The sequence below is a fragment of the Hippopotamus amphibius genome, chromosome 6 (genome assembly GCF_030028045.1).
Source record: "Hippopotamus amphibius kiboko isolate mHipAmp2 chromosome 6, mHipAmp2.hap2, whole genome shotgun sequence".
NCBI lineage: Eukaryota > Metazoa > Chordata > Mammalia > Artiodactyla > Hippopotamidae > Hippopotamus > Hippopotamus amphibius.
The window spans coordinates 7,643,181-7,661,287 of NC_080191.1; the positions used below are offsets into that span (position 1 = coordinate 7,643,181).

At 44.6% G+C, this 18,107-nt stretch overlaps 1 protein-coding gene across 5 annotated transcripts; it reads left to right on the forward strand.

Annotated features, from left to right (window-relative positions):
* Nucleotides 1-17,202, forward strand: DDO (D-aspartate oxidase). Of its 5 annotated transcripts, none has more exons than XM_057739118.1 (5): nucleotides 1-68; nucleotides 1,884-2,059; nucleotides 6,146-6,254; nucleotides 9,487-9,663; nucleotides 15,764-17,202. In XM_057739118.1, exons 2-5 carry the CDS (start codon nucleotides 1,888-1,890, stop codon nucleotides 16,329-16,331), a joined length of 1,026 nt encoding a protein of 341 aa, XP_057595101.1. In that variant the 5' UTR covers nucleotides 1-68; nucleotides 1,884-1,887; the 3' UTR covers nucleotides 16,332-17,202. The 5 variants fall into 5 exon arrangements, with proteins under 5 accessions (XP_057595101.1, XP_057595105.1, XP_057595104.1 ...); XM_057739122.1 differs by lacking the exon at nucleotides 1-68 and adding an exon at nucleotides 104-130 and having other exon boundaries at nucleotides 15,764-16,767; XM_057739121.1 differs by lacking the exon at nucleotides 1-68 and adding an exon at nucleotides 644-680 and having other exon boundaries at nucleotides 15,764-16,767.
* The last annotated feature ends 905 nt before the right edge of the window (nucleotides 17,203-18,107 follow it).

The following is an 18,107-nucleotide window of genomic DNA, read 5'->3' on the forward strand; positions in this document are numbered from 1 at the left end:
CTGGGAAAACAAGTGTTGGTGCCAGAGCCTTCCTTCTGTGTATTCCAAGGCTGCTTTTTCAGAGACAGGTACTTGAATCCTCCTGCTTTCGGCTCAGGGGTGACTCTGGACCTACTCCGCAAGCTTGGGGGTGTGTCTCGGTGGGATCAGGTGACAGAGATTCACAGGTCACTAGGCCAGAATATACCCACCTTGCTGGTTCACTTTTCTCTTTCCTGGTAGCTGGATATTCTCAGCACGGGTTACTTTCTCTCTCGGTTTAATTAATAGAGCTATTTTAAGAAAGTTGCTGGGAAGGAGAGGCCATTGTGAAATAGGAACACGGGTGAGAGGATGGGTGTCTGCTTTCTACCCCTGGGAGACAGGCATGCCCAGGGCCGCGCTCCTCAAGCTTGCCCCCTGCACTGGTCTGCCCCTTGCCCTGGAGCCCTGCCTTCTCGTCCCTCTGCCCTGGCAATCCTGTTCCTTCTCAGCTCACTAGCCTACTGGGGAGCAATCAGATAGACTTATGGCTGAGGAAATTGTATACCGCTTGAGAAGTGGAAATAACACACACTAAACCACATTGGAAGACTTGAACGTGTCTCAGCGTCCGAGACCTTCAGAGATGGAAGCGAGCCTTGCTCACGGCAGAGGGAACTGCCTCACCCCTCCTGAGGAAGGGTGAATTTTACCTGCAGGTGGCCTTGATTTCTACCATGTGACCTGACGCCCGGGCTATGACTGACTGGACAAGGAAGGGCCACCGTGCCAAGGGCAGAATTATAGGCTCTCTCAGCCCAACAAGCTGGGCGGGTGCTAGAGCTTTGTTTAGTGGGGATGGTGGCAACCGATTGGAGGAATTGCAGTTTCTCTCTCTGGAGTTTCCACCTGACCTATCAGGGGAAGGGCAGCAGGAAGTGGAAGCAGAAAGATAAGCAGGGAAGCCAGTGGGGGGACACAGACGCTGAGAGTGAACAGGGCTCAGCGGACACCTGTTGCTCAGAGGTGACAAGGGGGCCGGAGGGCGTTGAGCCCTCATTAACCCTCTGGTTTCCACCCTGGGTGCCCGTCTCAGGATGCCCAGCCCGGGCTCTGACGTCTGTCTCTTGCATTTCCATACGGACTCTCAGAAGAAGCCCCCTTTACGAGACAACCTCAGTGCATCTCTCTTAATTACCACCCGCAGGAGCTAATAAAGAATTTACCAGGCCTGGTTTACAGATGAGGGAGTTCAGAACTCGAGCCCCTGAAGGGATCCAGGCTCCTTATCTGGAAAGCCTGCTCTCAGAGGGTGGGATTTCAGGACAGGGGGTGTTGCGGGGAGTGGGGGATTGGGGGATTGGGGTGTGGGTGGGGGAGTTCGTTTCCAGTGAAGAGCAGGAGAGGAGATGCTGGGTTCGGTCGTTCAGACTTGGTGTCACGTTGTTATAATTAAAAAGCCATCCGTTGTTATAATTAAAAAGCAGTTTGTAAACAGTAAAAGCTGAGTTCTCAATTGCCTGTGGGTCGTGCCTGCTCAGTGGCTGCTCCTCGGGAGGTTTCTGGGAGCAGACACCTCACTTATTTCACCAACCTTCTCTTGGCCATGCCCACGGGAAAGTGGCTTAGGAATGAGTAGATACCTACCGCGAAGTGCAGACCTGCTCACCTGTCCTGTGTTCTAAAAGCAACTCCAGGCTGGTTTTGGGCTAATGTCTAAACTCCATGGAGACCTTGTTTCCTGACATTTAATGGAAGAAGAGCTTACAGGGAACTCTCTTTATCCTACGAGAAAAGCTGGCAGGAAAGGTCATATTTGGAAAGGCTGCGGACCTAAGGAAAGCACCCTCAGGGCCAAGCTTTGTTCTGGATGGAATGATTCTTAAAACAAGGTCTGTAGTTCCTACTTTGCCTCCTCACAGGCTCATGGATACAGTACGGATTGCAGTTGTGGGAGCTGGCGTGATGGGGCTCTCTACCGCCGTGTGCATTTCCAAAGCGGTCCCACGATGCTCCATGACAGTCATTTCAGACACGTTCACTCCTGAGACCACGAGCGATGTGGCAGCCGGAATGCTTATTCCTCCTACTTATCCAGGTGAGAGAGGAATTTTTGCTCCTCTGTCAGATATGATAGATGTTAGATGGAATGGTGTTGGTGGAATTCTGTTGATAAAGACAGCTGGATGTTCATGTGAGTGTAATGTGCACTTTTGACATCTTGTTGGTTCGTCTGTTAGGAAAGGTTCAGTTATGCTGCGGGACAGAAAGAACCTTCAAATCTTCACAGCTTAGAAAGCAAAGGTTTATTTCTTGCTCATTCTGTATGTTGATTGAGCATCAGCAAGGGTTCTGTTCATCACTCAGCGGTGTAAGCTGATGAAGCAGCCACAGTCTTGAACGTGGTCAGTACCTGTAGCTGGGGGATGAGAGTGCTGAGGGGTCTTGCCTTAGCAATCAAAGGCTCTGGCCAGGAAGCAACATTTATCACCTCTGATGACAGCTCATTGGCCAGTGATAGTCACATGCTCCCACCCTTCCGAAGGAAGCCAGGAAGTACAATTCTGTAAGGCTCCCAGAAGGCAGCCAGCCAGAAGTATTTGGTGAACAGTGCTAAGTCTTTCCACTGATACCAGTAGTGACCACAAGTCAGAAGATACTTGTAATGGGACTAACATTATCTTCACTTCTAAGCCAGTGTAAAAATAATCAGTCAACCAAAAATGAGTTGATTTTTAAAAACACGTTCATGCACATTTTCCATTCGGCATTCTTCATATGAAACGGGAGGAGGAGAAAATAGCATTAAATAGGAAACAAAATCACTTTGCAAATAATGAAGTTTATACTCAGTATCCACATCCTCATTTCCACTCTCTTTTCTCCTCTTTAATTTTAGTTTTTTGTTTTTGTATCAAAGTTATACATGGACATACTTTAAACAGTCAAATGGCTATAAGTTATTACAAAAAAGACAGCAATCTGGACTATGAAAACTGCCCAGTGCATTTAATCTGGAAACTCCTATCTCCAGTTCAGGATGCAATCTCTGAGTTACCCAGCATCAGACTGCTTCCCTCCTGCCATCTCTGCCTCTTTGTCTGGAATTGCTATTTTGCTGGGCCTCCTGGACGAATTCTCCCATTCTTTCAGCTCTCTTCCCCTTCCTATTTCCATCTCTTTCTCTTTTTATTTTACTTTCTGGGAGATTTTCTCAATTTTTTTCTTTTACCTTGCTGTTGGATTTACTATTTCTCCTATAGCATTCTTAGTATTCCAAAGCTCTTTTTTATTCTCTAAATTTCCCTTTGTTATAACATACAATACTATTTGTGTTCTGTGGCTGCAATATCTTATCTTTCTGAAGACACTAGTAATAGTTTTAAAAGTTTCTTCTCCCCGCATAGTGTCTGTCCTCTCCAAGTTGTATTTTTTTATTGGATGTGCTAATTTTTCACGTTACGGATTTTCCTTGGCCGTGTGGTCGTCTTTACCTGATGTTGACATTTAAGAGCAGGATCCCAAACAGCTAATGGAAGTTTCTGAGCCCTCGCATAGGGCTTGTTGCCTTGAGGCTCACTGGAGTGAGATGGGAGTGCTGCTTGGCTGGAGAACCTCTGATGTCATGAAATTTGTCTTTCTTCTTGGACAAGTCATGGTCCCCCAAGAAGAAGCTTCCAGTCCCCTGGCTGGGGTGGATAAAGCCCTGCCTGGGAGCATTCTAGAAGAAGCGGGAGGAGACGTCTGGGGTCTTAGCATGAGGTTTGCATGTGTTTCCTTAATGCTCTTGTTTTTACTATGGTAACCCTGCCTTTGCCTGCACTTGGTGTTTCCTAGTCCAGAGACTCCCCCCACCCCCCGTTTCACCTAACAGAGAATAAACCCATTTTCTCTCAGGGTAGGGAGGGCAGCGGCCTCAGCATTGCAGCCCAGGAACTTGGCTTTCTTAGTACCCATGATGCTAGTGTACCTCCTGTAAGCTACCTTGTAGGAAACAAGCACAGGAGCTTGATGTGTTTGAAGGATGCTAGGTCACACTGGATACCTTTCTTGTGACCAGAGTCCTTGTGTCCATCTCCCAGGTATCCCCTTGCATGCATTAGGACCAGGTGAATGGTGAGAAGGCTTCCTGATAGTCATAGAATCATCTTCAAAGAAGGAGGCTCACCTGAGAGTTCATTCTGGCCACTGAAGCCCAGCTCACCCTTTGGCTGGGTGGTTGGGACCCCTAGATCAGGGTCTTTCTCTCTGGTGCTGCTAGATTGACTTTGGCTTTCTCTCTGGGCTTCTTTCAGACAAGCCCCAGTGATGAAAATCTTCTGTGCCTATAAATGTGAATACCATCTGGGGACCACACCGTCCCATGAGGTTGCTGTGAGGATTAAATGAGTTAGTACATGTAAAGCATTTAGAACAGTGCCTGGGACATAGTAAACACTATGTGAGCATTTGCTGTTGTTATTACCGTTACTCAGGCTCCAGTTTTCTTTTACCAGCACTTGAACGTGAATTAGGCCCCAGGCTTGCTTTACCCACTGTTGAACTGGAATTGTCTATTCTTTCGGGATGACGTTTGCAGTATGTGAATAGCAGTCACTATTTTGTTTTTTAAGATTTGGAGTGGGAATGAGGGATGCATTTCAATACAGCCTCATACAATGGCTTAAATTGTTGGGGTATAATCCACATGAGGTCTAATTTAGTTCTTTGCAGCTTATTATTTATTTCCTCCTTCTACATCAGTAGACTCAGTCTGCAATTTTGAGAGTGTCGAGTTCACACGGGCATATGTTTAAAGACAACAGCATAGATCCACTATTAAAAAATATTTACTGGCTCCTGAACAAGTGAATTGCTTGAAAACCTGCTACTTGATGATGGGTGATGACTTAGAGGGGTGGGATGGGGGGTGGGAAGGAGTCACGGGAGGGAGGGGATATGGGGATATATGTATAAATACAGCTGATTCACTTTGTTGTACAGCAGAAACTGGCACAAAAGTGTAAAGCAATTATATGCCAATAAAGAGCTTGGAAAAAAAAAAAAAACGAAACCTGTTACTGAAATGCCCTCATTCACCTGGAAGCAGGATTACTCCGGGGGCTTTTCATCTGTACCATGAGCTTTAGGGACATCTCTCCAAGCAAAGCTGACCCAGTATCCTCTCTGCTCGGTTCCCCCATCTCCTCTGTGTCTTCCCCCATAGCAGCCCCTCAGGAGTACTGTTCCCCAGTCCCTGGCCTGACCTTGGACTCTCTTTCATGACCCTCCCACAGGGACCAGATGGCCAAATACTTCATCCATAGTTGGATTTGTCTCTGCCTCTGGGTCATGCTTGCTCTCTGCGCCTACGCTGGACACTATTATATTGGGGCTTGAACCGTGATCCCTGTTTCCTCCCTGGGAGGCCTGGAACCCTTCCAGAAGCTGTGTCTGGGTCCAATCTTTTGTGCACTGGCAGGGATGCTTGCAGATAGGGAGCACTGGTCCATAGGACTCTGACAGAGAGGTGGTGCCTGTTGTGGTCCCTGCATACCCTTGGTGACCCCGGGAACGCTACTCCAAACTGGTCTATGATTCCATGGAGCGGAGGGGATGGAGGTAGTGGCAGCCTTAGATGGGTCTGTAGGGAGCTCAGTTCCACAATGCAGGCCTTGTTTCCTTGTATCAGGAGGGTGAGCAACCTTGGCTTCCCACTGACGTGCAGTCTGTTCTTCGACCTGGTTGACCTAGGCCCCACAGATGTCCCCTTGTCTCCTGCCATGTTTTCAGCCCCCAGGAAAGAGGCCCTGGGTTCTTTCTCCAATCAGCTCAACTGTGTGGCTAGCTGGATGCCTCAGCCAGGGTGGCCAACTTGGCTCAGACTGGTTATGAACTTTTCAAGGACCTTTGGAACACGCCCAGGGCCAAAGACCCCTTTCCAGCTGGCCTGTGTGTTAGATTTTGCCCTCGTTGGTTGATTTCCCCTCTGCTGATTAATCATTATGTGAACCGACACTGGCAGCCCATTTCAACATTCAACCCTCTGGTTGCTGGTAGATCCTCCACCACAATGTGGTGCTTTATCTGAATGTTCCTCCTGCCTCTCTAGTTCCTCCCAGTTTATAGGAAAGAGATTCCCTGAAGCTTAGTCACTGTCATCATTTTCCTTTCTGTTCTGCTTTGCTTTTCTCCACCATCACAGACACACCCATTCACAAGCAGAAGCAGTGGTTTAAAGAGACCTTTGATCACCTGTTTGCAATCGCCAACTCGGCAGAAGCTGAAGATGCTGGTGTTCTTCTGGTGTCTGGGTAAGAGAGGAAATCTGACGTTATTTAAGAATTTAGAATGACCTTAACAGACATTAGAGGTCAACAGAAAAGATTACTGAGCACCTGCTGTGGGCAGAGTGCTGAGCTAGATGTGGGAGGATTTAGAAGAACATTTTAGGCTTTACTCCAAAGAACTCAAGAAAGTTATACTACTAGACTTTTAAGCAATAAACAACCATTAGAGTTTCTCATCACAAATGCTATTTTGAGTTTCCGCAGGGAATGTGTAGTGATTTACAAATATGGCTAAAAAAACACATAGCAGGTAAACATTGAGTTTGAGTTATGTGGGGCTAATGGGGGCTGATGGAAAGCAAACAGGTGGGATTGATATTAGAATGGGTGCAGAGGCCCAAGGCATAGGTACATCCTTTTTATTTGGTGTCCTTGGAGAATGAGGTGTTTCAAAAAAACAAATTTTGTAAGTCACTAAAGTTACCTTTGAAAGTGCCATTTGGGAAAAAATATTTCTGAAATGCACACTTCTATTTGATTTTTCATATTTGACTTCAGAAGAAATGCAAAATTAAATGAGTTTAAAATAAATCCTATTAAACACTTCTAACACAAACTGACACTTAAAATATGACAATATCTTTTTATATCTTCTTAAACAGAAATCACTAAACATGCTATCACTTCTCATTTATGATATAACACATATGTTGTCTGTGTTACTCTGTGTATTAACACAACCATGCCCTACAGCCTTCTGAAGAACAGAGGGATGTCTGCCATTTCCTAAGTTCTCAAGACCACTGCATCTTTCGTGCTGTTTTTTAAAAAAGAAAACAACTGTCCTGTCTCCTCTTTTTAGTTCAGGCTGTCTGCTGACATTTTCTGCTGGTGAACATACCTGCATCAGGCAGATTTCAACCCCTTCCTCTTCATGTTCTCCCTCACCATCACAAACACCAAATGATACTGACATCACTAATCTCCCAAAGTCCCTACCCAAAGGAGCGACTTTACTTCTCTACCTTCTGAAGACAGATTGAAACTGTAATTGTCTCCAGAGCCAGTTGATAAGTCACATAGAAACATCATTCTCATCGATTTATGGTCACACTTTGTTTTTGTCCAAACGCGACACGATCCGGTCTAATTCACAAACATCAGCTCTAACTAATTTTTGGAAACAGCTGTGTCCAAGATTCAAATGTCCTCTCAGGAGTGAGAGTTTGTCACTATTGAGGATATTAAAAGGAATGTACGTTAAGCTATATTAGAAAAATGATTATTTATTTTCCTCACGTGAATGATTTTTAATCCTACGTGCTTCCAAAAAGGATTTGAATCAGTCAGGTGAAGATAAGGGCACAAATGTCCTACGCACCTTGGCATAAGTATAAACTTTATTCATCTGTTTATTGCTTCAAACCAATTTACTCAGCAGTCGCCAGTATCAGGTACTCTCCTAGGAATTAGGGAAATAGACATGAACAACTTAGTGCATGTTGCTTGGCATACAGTAGATGCTCAATACATATATGTTGAGTGAATTTTTAGGAAAGACAGACATGGTCTGCTCTCATGTAGCTTATGTTCTATGGGGAATGTCCTAAATCTAATGAGTTACAAATGAGTCATGAGTCACCAAGGGAAGAGTACAGGGTGCTATGCAAGCATATATCTGGAGAATAAACTTGCTCTGAGAAGTTATGAGAAACCACTCAGAAAAAAGTGATGTTTCCGTGGAGACCATCCACATGAGTGTAGGTTGGTCTGCTGACTTTGTAGAGGTGAAGGGGGCAGAGATCAGGTCCAGGGCAGAGATCAGGTCCAGGACAGAGGAGGCAGCATTCCTGGTAGAAGCAATAGTACATGCATAGACCTGAATCTAGGGTGACTGTGGTGTGTTGGAGGGACTGAAAAAAGTCTAGGGTAATGGGAAGTCATTGAGGGACTTATACAGTGAAGTAACTGATCATATTTGCATTTCAAAAACATTCTGTCTGCAGTGTGGGGAAGAAATTTGTGCAAAGAGAAATGATGGTGGGATAGATTAGGTGTTGACAGTGGGCATAGAGGACAGATGGATTTGAGAAACGCTTATGAGGAGATTAGATGAGACTTGATAATTAATGACATGTAGGGGGTGAGAGGGGAGAGAGGGTCAAGGATGATTCTCAGATTTCTGGAGTTAGCACCTGGGTGGATGGGGAAAGGGGTAGGGAAAGAGCAGCGGGCATGGGGTAAATGTCTGAGACATGGAGGTAGACTTAGCCAGTAGGGAGTAGGCAACATGGGTCTGGATCTGGTTTTGGAGCTCCGGAGAGAGACGAGGGCTGGAGATGTAGTCTTTTGAGTGTTTGGTCTATAGAAGATGGTGAAGACAGGGAAGGGGGCAATCTAGCCCAGGGAGAGTGTGCAGAGTGAAACAGCAAAAGGGCCCGGTGTAGAGACCTGCAGGAAACAACATTTACACCTTTCACAGGAACCGCATTGAATGAATTACCTACAGATATAAACATTCCAGTTAATGAACATATCATCAGCAAATTTCCTTGCTGTTTTAGAGCAGCCAAGCTTTACAACATTTATTCCTATTGATGTAAAGAAACTCATATTTGTAGACCCAAACATAGGCCTAGCAGCTATTGGTAGCACAATTGTAGGTTTCTTGTTAACGACCAGTATCATTCCAGCCTGGTCAGCCCCAGCCGTGACGTAATAACAACAGGGCTTCTCCTGACAACTCCTGGCTTCTCTCATCAAGACCTTCATGTGATGATCTACAGCTTAACTCATAATTCGCACCCCTGTCTCCTGCACCCCCACCATTGCTTGTTCTAACTTACATATTTTGTTCAGAATTGAGGCCAACCTTTACACTTTTGAAGGTTTGCTTACAGCTTACGTACAGCATTGTGCAAAACAGAAGAATCGTTCCTCAAAAATGCATCATCATAAGTACATACAGAAAATCAGGGCAAGAGCTCTTTGGAAAAAGAGAGTTAAATTCAATCGTTAAAAGACACACAACTTTTAAAATGTGTTATTTCAACACTGGGTCCCCCACCCCTCACCCCCACGAACATTTTAAATTTAGCTTCTAAGTTATCTGAACCCGAGACAATAGAAGAATACATTTGTTTTTCTCTGTGTGGGTATCAGAAGTGTGTTTTTAAAATGCTTTAGAGAACATCACATGGGGTTCACTAGAAATTTCATAGAACTTCAGGAAATTTTTCCACTTAATGTGTTTGAGTTGGCAGATATTTCGGAGCATTCCTACTGAAGAAGTGCCGTTCTGGGCTGATGTGGTGCTGGGATTTCGAAAGATGACTGAGGATGAGCTGAAGAAATTCCCCCAACATGTGTTCGGCCAGGCTTTTACAACGCTCAAATGTGAAGGCTCTACCTACCTCCCGTGGTTGGAGAAAAGGTTGGTTGAAGTGGCTTTTTGCTGCTTCCTTAGTCTGTCATACCCATAAAGAACTTCATAGCTTCTTATAAAATAGAGACTAAAAATTCTCTGTGGTCCCTCAGAGCCCTCGTGCACTGTGTCACGTTGTTCAAAATGGCTAGGGCTTTGTACAACAATCTAAAGGCACTGTGTCGCAAGGAGTGAGTCACACCCAAGTTAGTAACATGTCCATCTTCTGCTTCAGTGTGCACCTTGATGCACAATTTGGTCCCTCTCTCCCCACCAGCAAGACCCCCTCATTGAAACAGTATCTTCATTCCTCATCGGTAAAGTGAGATGTTTGGAGAATATGCTCCCAGCTATAAAATGATATGATTTACTCTAGTTCTTCAGAGACTCTTAGGCTTACTGTAAATTATTTTTCAATTGTTTCTCATTAGTGAAAATGAAAATAGCTCCATTATTTTATTTTTTTATAAACAAGAACTTTAAAACTGAGGGCTTATCTAAATTAGGTAATTTCTTCCTTACCAAGTTCAGCCCCAAATTTCATGAACTTGCATTTTGGCTTGGTTTTCAGGACTTCCTATTTCCAGTTGGTTAGGAAACACATCAAGGGTATCTTTATTTAAGACACATCAGTAAATCTCTCTTTAGTTTCATCTGGAAATTGCAAACATGTTGAGGGTGGTGAAACTTTGGCCCTTTCAGTCCCCAAATCTGTGTATTTGGTAGATGAATAGGAACACTGCAAACTATTGTGTAAATGTTGGAAAAGTGACTTGAGGTAAGCAGTGGCAACAATGGCTTGGTCCCAGATGTAGGATATAGGATAATTAATTGGAATAATTAATTAATTCCACAATTATTTGTTGAATTTCTATGTATACCTAGCACTGTGCTGGAAGCTAGTCAAAAAGGAAGGATAAAATATGATCAATTTTCTTAAGGAATTCATGGTTTATTGGGAGTGATGGTGTATATATGTGTGTGTATATTGATATACATGTTAATTAACAATTATGTAACATGTATGATGAGGGTTGAATACAAATTTGTGAAGGTGGATTGGGAGCACAGAGGAGGGAGCCTAAGTCTGTTAGGCACCTGTCGGGAGCATCATGATATATTTTTGTAGCTTTATATGTGCTCTTTTCACTTTTACGTCTTAGCAATTTATACGAGACTTTTTTTCTTTTTAAAGTCCCAGTTTCATAAAACCTACGCTTTTGTGCCTTGTTCACTGGCCCATAAACCCCTGTTTGTGTGCTAAATTTAAACCACTATGTATCACCTGATAAATGAACATCTGAGCCATCATGTGATGGAGTTACCCATCCGCCAACATTCCAATTTAGGGTATCACCATCTTTTCTGAGTGGCAAGGTTGTGTAGTGTTGCATTTTTGTTTTCATGTTATAAAAATGCCTTGAAAAAGAACATTGGAAGTGCTAATGCTATTGATACCTAGTTGAGGTATCATATATCTTAATAAAATCCAGATAAGGGGAAATTATTAGGCAAGCCAAAAGTGGCAGAGCTTTACTGTCAATATGTGCATATACATTTTGGGCCCCCCTCAACCAATTTCATACGAGAACGTATATTATCTGAACAATTTGTTCTGACTGCTTCTAAAGTATCACCTTCTAGAAAACAGGCCTCTTCTTTCCATAATCACCTTATTTTCAGGCCTAATCTCTAACTATGGGATGAAGGCCTGGGAAAAATCCCGATACCCTCCCATTAGCTGGAAGCCTGCCGTCAGCATTTTACTTTACTTAAAATAACCCCGAGTGCGCGGTGCGGTGCGGTGCTTTGTGCCAGCGGGAGCCACCTCCTGACGGCAGCACCATGGGGCCTGAGGACCGGCCAGCTGGAGTTCGTGCCTTGGAGCACACCGCTTCCTGTCTGTTTTTAGGTGACAGCGTCAAGGAGGAGAGGCATGAGGGGCTGCCCTCGTCCCCAGGGAGTCCTGGGGGGGACTTTTTGGGTCCATTTGTTTGGTGACACGTCCACCATGCCCGTGAGCAGGGGGGTGAGTGCCTCGGACAGACGGCACACGCAGACCCCCGATACCTCATGCTTTCTCCCACCCCCCAATGAGGGGCCTGTGCAGATAATATGCAGGGACCTCTTCTCTGTAAGATCAGCCGTCCGCCCCTCCCTCAGGCCCTGGCTCTGACCAGAAGGCCAAGGTGGAGGAGGAAGAGGCTCACACGTTCCCTTTACTCCTGGGGAAGGCTTTGCAGGGCGAGGACTCCTTGAAGCCCGAGGCACGCCTCTCGGGGCAAGGACGTCAGGCCAGGTGGGAGGCCGGGCAGCCTTGGGGTGAGGGCCTGGGACCCCTGGGCTCACTCCGTAGGCTGCCACCCACTCTCCACCGTGGGGACGACCCAGCTGGGGAGCCCCACGGTCCCGGCTTGCTCCTCACACCCCGGGTCTGTTATGTTACCTCCTACGCCCCTTCCACACAATGGGAGTGTTCAGCCTGCAGCATTCTGACTCAAAAACAGGCATTTCACTCACACACAACAATGCCTTCAATTTAAGCTCTAGCTTTCTGAAATAATATTAATTTGCAGGAAAGAAAAAAAAAAGGTTTTAAACCACAAATTAAATCTTTAGCATTTTTCAAAGAACAGAAGGAATCATCTCCTTTCCAAAAAAAAAAAAAAGTATATCCAATCATACCCAGAACAAACAAACAACCTCCCCGAGGGTTAATCAGCCACGCAGATCATGTTTTATATCTTTGGCCAGCGGAGTCATATTCTGCTGCTTTGTACTTGCCCTTCCAGGAAATGAATCATAGAGGCATTAAGTCAGCTGAGCCTGTCCCTTCGCCAGGCATCCTACCTAAATAAATCATCCCAGCTGGAGCAGAATGGTCCTGCTTTGGGTGACATTCAGAAAGCTGGGTGCCCTGTTTTGGTGTTGGGGGCCCAGTAACATCAATGCATTGTCTCCTTTCCAGCAGGCCGTGCCTTATTCTGGGGCCCTGATAAGGCCCTGCGCTGACCACAGTGCTAACCACACGGAGCTCTCCCTGCACTTTCCCTCCCACTCATCTAATGAGTCCTCTCTGTTCCTTTCCCTGTGGAGCCCCAGACTCTTGTCTCCTATAGCTTCTGTTCTCCTACTTGGCCTGACTCACAGCACTGCCTATGCCGCTGCCTCGGCAGTTGGACAGAAATATGGATTCTGTGTCAGGCGTGTGACAGGTCATCCCTGCCTAACAAATGTCCAACTTGCAAAGGTCCCTTCCCGTGCACAGCAGGCCCCTGCTCCCCCATGCCCAACACACCCCGTGCCCGCTAGAGAATGGCCTTCCTTTGCCAGGCCCCTAGAGAGTTAGTTCCTCCCCCTCCCGGCATTGGCCCCTGGCCCCTAACCGGAGGAGCCATGTGGAGAAGTTGGCCTTAGACACAGGTCTAAGGTGAACGCCCCACGTTCTCCCCGGTTTTGCAGGATGAGGCAGGAGGGCACCTGCCGAGAAAGTGGAAAGCGATGGTGTTCATTTTTTCTGATGATGGCAGCAAGGTTAGTAGGGAATAGATGGAGGCTGGTTGTGGTGCAATGGCCTTGGGGCTTTCCACCGGGGCTCCAGTTGCTGCCCTAAGACAGATGCAAAGGGGAAGCCCCACCTGCTGGACAGACTAAGGGTGCATGGCTGCTCCCCTCCAGGCCATTCTGCCCAAAGAAACCTCAGGCCTCATCCGCACCTTCTCCCCAAAGGGACCAGAAGCTGCTTCGTGCCTGAATGGGGCTTAGACCGATTAATAAACGTTCGTGCAGAGGTCAAGGCAGGGATGGAGCTTCTGAGAAGCGGGAAATAGAATGCAGTTTATTTTATTAGAAGATGTATTGCAATAGAATGAGTGAGCAGGATGGCCATCAGATGAAGTTAAAATTGTCAGGTTAAAATTATATGCAGAGAGAGAAAGAGAGAGTTACATAGATATATATTCAGTTGCTTTGTAAAGCTAAAATGCATTTTAAAAATTCTAACTACGAAGAGATACTTTAAGTATAGCTACATTAAGTGTCACTAGGAGCAAACAGTGGATTTTCCTCCTGAATCTATACGCATGGCATTATTTGCCAACTGAGATTTTCAATTAGTTTTCTTTTTTTTTTTCTCCTGGTCTTCAGACAAATGGACTGAAAGTAGTTAATTTTCTGATTGCTGTTTAAATAAAGTATCCTGCTTCAGGCTTGAAGCAAGGATGCCAGGGTGGTGCCACTCTCTATCTTTCAGGAATCTCCAGAGAAACAGAACCAATAGAAAACGTATATATATAAAGAGGTTTAGTATAAGGAACTGATTCACACAGTTATGGAGGCTGACAAGTCCTAGGGTCTGCAGGGTGAGCTGGCAAGTTGGAGACCCAGGATAGCCAGTGCTGTAGTTCCAGTCTGAAGGCTGGCAAACTTCAGATCCAGGAAGAGCCAGTGTTTTAGTTTGAGTCTGAAGACCGGAAAAAGCCGGTGTCCCAGTTCGAAGGCAGTCCGGCAGGAGGAAGGTCAGCCTTTTTCTTCTATTCAGGCCTTCAACCGGTTGGATGAGACCCACATGAAGGAGGGCAATCTACTTTACACAGTCTACCAATTTACGTGTTCATTGCATCCAAAAATACCCTCACAGAAATACCCAGAAGCATGTTTGGCTAAATATCTGGGTACCCCATGGCCCAATCTAGCCAAAACATAGAGTTAATCATCATATACCCAAACCAGGATTTCCTATTGTCTTCAGTATTGGCCAACAACTCATGCCAAGTCCACTAGGTATTGGGCACTGAGCTGGGTCATAGGTGTAGTATGAAGAATAAGACATAGTCTTTCCCCTTGAGAAATTGATAATTTATTGATATCAGTCCCCTAGAATTTGTTATGCTTACATCTTGTGAAGCACTGTCATGCCCATTATTTCACCCAAACTTCACAGCCATCTCTGAAGCAGGCAAGAGAGGTGTCATCCCCATAACACAGATGAGGAAACTGAGGTCAGAAAAGTGAGGTGAGTTGGCCAAGACCTCAAAGCTAAGCTAATGTGAGGCCACTGGGACCATACTTTGCAATTCTACATCACCTCTCATTTGGAACTTACTTCATTCTGCCAAGTATTTACACTTTTGTCTCCCAGCTCCTTTGTCAATCTTGAGGAGGGGCACTCTGCCTCCGAGCAGTACCTTGCATACAGGCATTCAGCCTGCATCTGGTGTAGAGAGGTGCCAATAGTCTTTTTCTCATATTACGTCTCCTATATTCTACAAGTGACCTATGAATAAGATTATAGGACCCGGGAGTTATTGTTTAATAGGTATGTGGTTTCATTTTGCAGGATGAAAAAAGTTCTGGAGTTGGATGATGGTGGTGGTCACACAACAATGTGAATGTATTAAACAACGCTATTGAACTGTACACTTAAAAATGGTCAAAATGGTGAATTTTGTGTTAATGTATTTTACTACTGTTAAAAAAAAGTTCGCAGAACCTGGGTAAACCATTTCTTTTCATTCTTGATGTACTTGGTCCAAAGACTCATTACCAACCACAACTACTATTTAGTCCATCAGCAGCAAATATTTTGTGTTCCTCTTATGCTAGCATCCCTGTGATAGACATAAGGAGGGGGACATGTGAGCCCTGTCCCAGCCATCTTGTTAGGGAGACCAGAGTAATACACAGGAACATGCAAGAGTTAATTAACAGTATGACACAAAACATCCAAGGCAGTAAATTTAAATGCTAAATAAATGGCATGAACAAAAAGTGCTTGGGGTTTGTAAAATACCAGGTTAACTTGGTATTTATTTAGCATCTAGAATGATATAGGAACTCCATTAAACATAAAAAGGGTGAAGCATGTACTTTGCTTTGTTTTGAGTTTTTGAAATAGGTTTTTATTTAGGTTCAACTTTAGGAATCTCTGGTTTCCCAGGATGTGAGGCAGTCAGCTCGAATTTGGCCTGCTTGGGCCCTGGAAGCTCTGGAGGTATTTGCTCATTGGACGGTCAGCTCAGTTTTGTTTCCGAGTTCCTGTCCGTCACTTCTGTAAGGGGTTGAGGGGCAAGCTGCTGAGGCTCACCTCATGGTCTCTCTTTCTCCCCAGGATAAAAGGAAGCGGGGGCTTGATACTCACCCGAAGAATAGAAGACCTGTGGGAGCTTCACCCATCCTTCGACATTGTGGTCAACTGTTCAGGTCTTGGAAGCAGGCAGCTTGCAGGAGACTTGAAGATTTTCCCAGTGAGGGGCCAAGTGCTCAAAGTGCAGGCTCCCTGGGTGAAACATTTTATCCGAGATGGAAGTGGGCTGACATATATTTATCCTGGTATGTCCAATGTAACCCTGGGTGGAACTAGGCAAAAAGGAGACTGGAACCTGTCCCCAGATGCAGAAACTAGCAAAGAGATTCTTTCCCGATGCTGTGCCCTCGAGCCCTCTCTCCATGGAGCCTGTGACATAAAGGAGAAGGTGGGCTTGAGGCCCTCCAGGCCAGGTGTGCGGCTGGAGAAAGAGCTCTTAGCCCAGGGCAGCCAGAAGCTGCCTGTGGTCCATCACTACGGCCACGGAAGTGGGGGTATTGCCATGCACTGGGGCACTGCTCTGGAGGCCGCCAGGCTGGTGAGCGAGTGTGTCGAAGCCCTCAGGACCTCTGCTCCCAAATCAAAGCTGTAGGCATCAAATGATAGCAAATGGCTCCAGGAACTATTAATCAAAATGTAATTTAAGTACCAGAAATAACTTTTCCATTGAATGAAAGTTTAATTGGGCATAACTTTGTTTTCAAAATTAGAAATGATGCAATATGTATCAGTAGACTTAAGACTAGTACTAATATAACAGTACTAGACCTTAGTCTAGTACTAATGACATAGGGCATAAAGCTCTATTTTTGTTAAAAATACTTGCTATAAAGTAAGATTTCTTTTAGATGTCATGTCCAAGGATCTATGCTAATTCACATGGATGCAGGGATTTTTTTTATTTTTTTTTGGCTCATAAATCCACAAGAGGAGATGATGTATGGAAAACACTTAACCTACTGTTGGTTGCAGAACTGCCCATGGTGCTTGTAGGCTGTAGTCAAGTGAACACTATAATCCTTTAAAATTATACAATTCAGGCTTGTTCTATTTAGTGGAAGACAAAGCATGATTCCTGCTAGTACTAGCGGCAATCTCTACTTCCCTTCAGCTGGTACTGATGGTAGAAGATAGGGATGATGTTGCCTACAGATGTGGCTTCAACTCAATTGCAGTCTGGGGTCAATCACCTAAGGGGCATGCTTTCCATTACCACAAATGATTGAGAGCTGGCTCATTGGATGGTTGGCTTTGTCTAAGCTTTTCTGAAGATTGAATAGCATATGCGGCCAAAGAGCTAATTTGCTAATTGAGATGGAACAATCACTGAATGAAATACAACCAAAGAGTTTTCTGCAAGTTGTTAAAAAAAAGTGCTGGTGAGAAGTGGAAATGTGTCTCATGATAAAATGAGTTTGGGAATCACTGAATTAATAAATCTAATCTGGATTCTTGGTCTTTAATCTGTTCCTGCATATTGTGAATACTTAGGAGGGTTTTTGGCTGAGTGAATGGTAAAGGAGATGCTCTTCACTGAGGTAAGGAAGCTTGGGAGAAATATATGTAATATTTTTATGAGAATAGTCTGTTTTACTTGACATTTTCTAACACTGGAGAGTTTCTAAGTTTGAATATTTCTAATTTAAATATAGGCCTAAATAGTTGTAATAAAATGTAATGTGTATGGTGTTTATGTTATAGTTATCAGGACTTCCCTAGTGGTCCAGTGGTTAAGACTCTGCACTTCCACTTGCAGGGGGTACAGGTTTGATCCCTGGTTGGGGAACTTAGATCCTGCATGCCTTGTGGTGCAGCCAAAACAAAAAACAAAAAAAAAAGGAAAAGAAAAGCTTACAGTTATCATTGAAAATATGAATGAAAAATTTACACATGAGGGTCAAAAAATAAAAAGAAATATGTATAATTCTAATTTTAATTTTGGGGGTATATGGCTTATGTTTAGGGATAATGAGTTCTATTTTAGACATCCTGTGGGGAGATGTGAGGTTGGCAAAGAGGATGGGAAAGAAAAAGCCCCCAGCACAGCTCCATTCGTGCTGTTTTGTTCATTGAACTTTTGCACATGATTTTGTTTGAAGAGAATCGTTGTGCGGAGAGAGAGAAAGATGGGGAGAGAGCGTGCATGTCAATGTACTAGAAGATCTTAATCATCCCTTGCAGTGTTAAAGTTCCCAAGTTAAATCGTGTGCATTCTTTTCTATGGACTTCCACCAGGGGGTGGTGTTGTATCAAATTCAGATAAATTGGGACATTTGAAAATTTACAAATAGCTAGAAATAAAAATCGGATACCAGGTGAGAAGAGTATGTGGGTGATTCTTTAGAGGTTTTGGAGTTTATATGCCCCA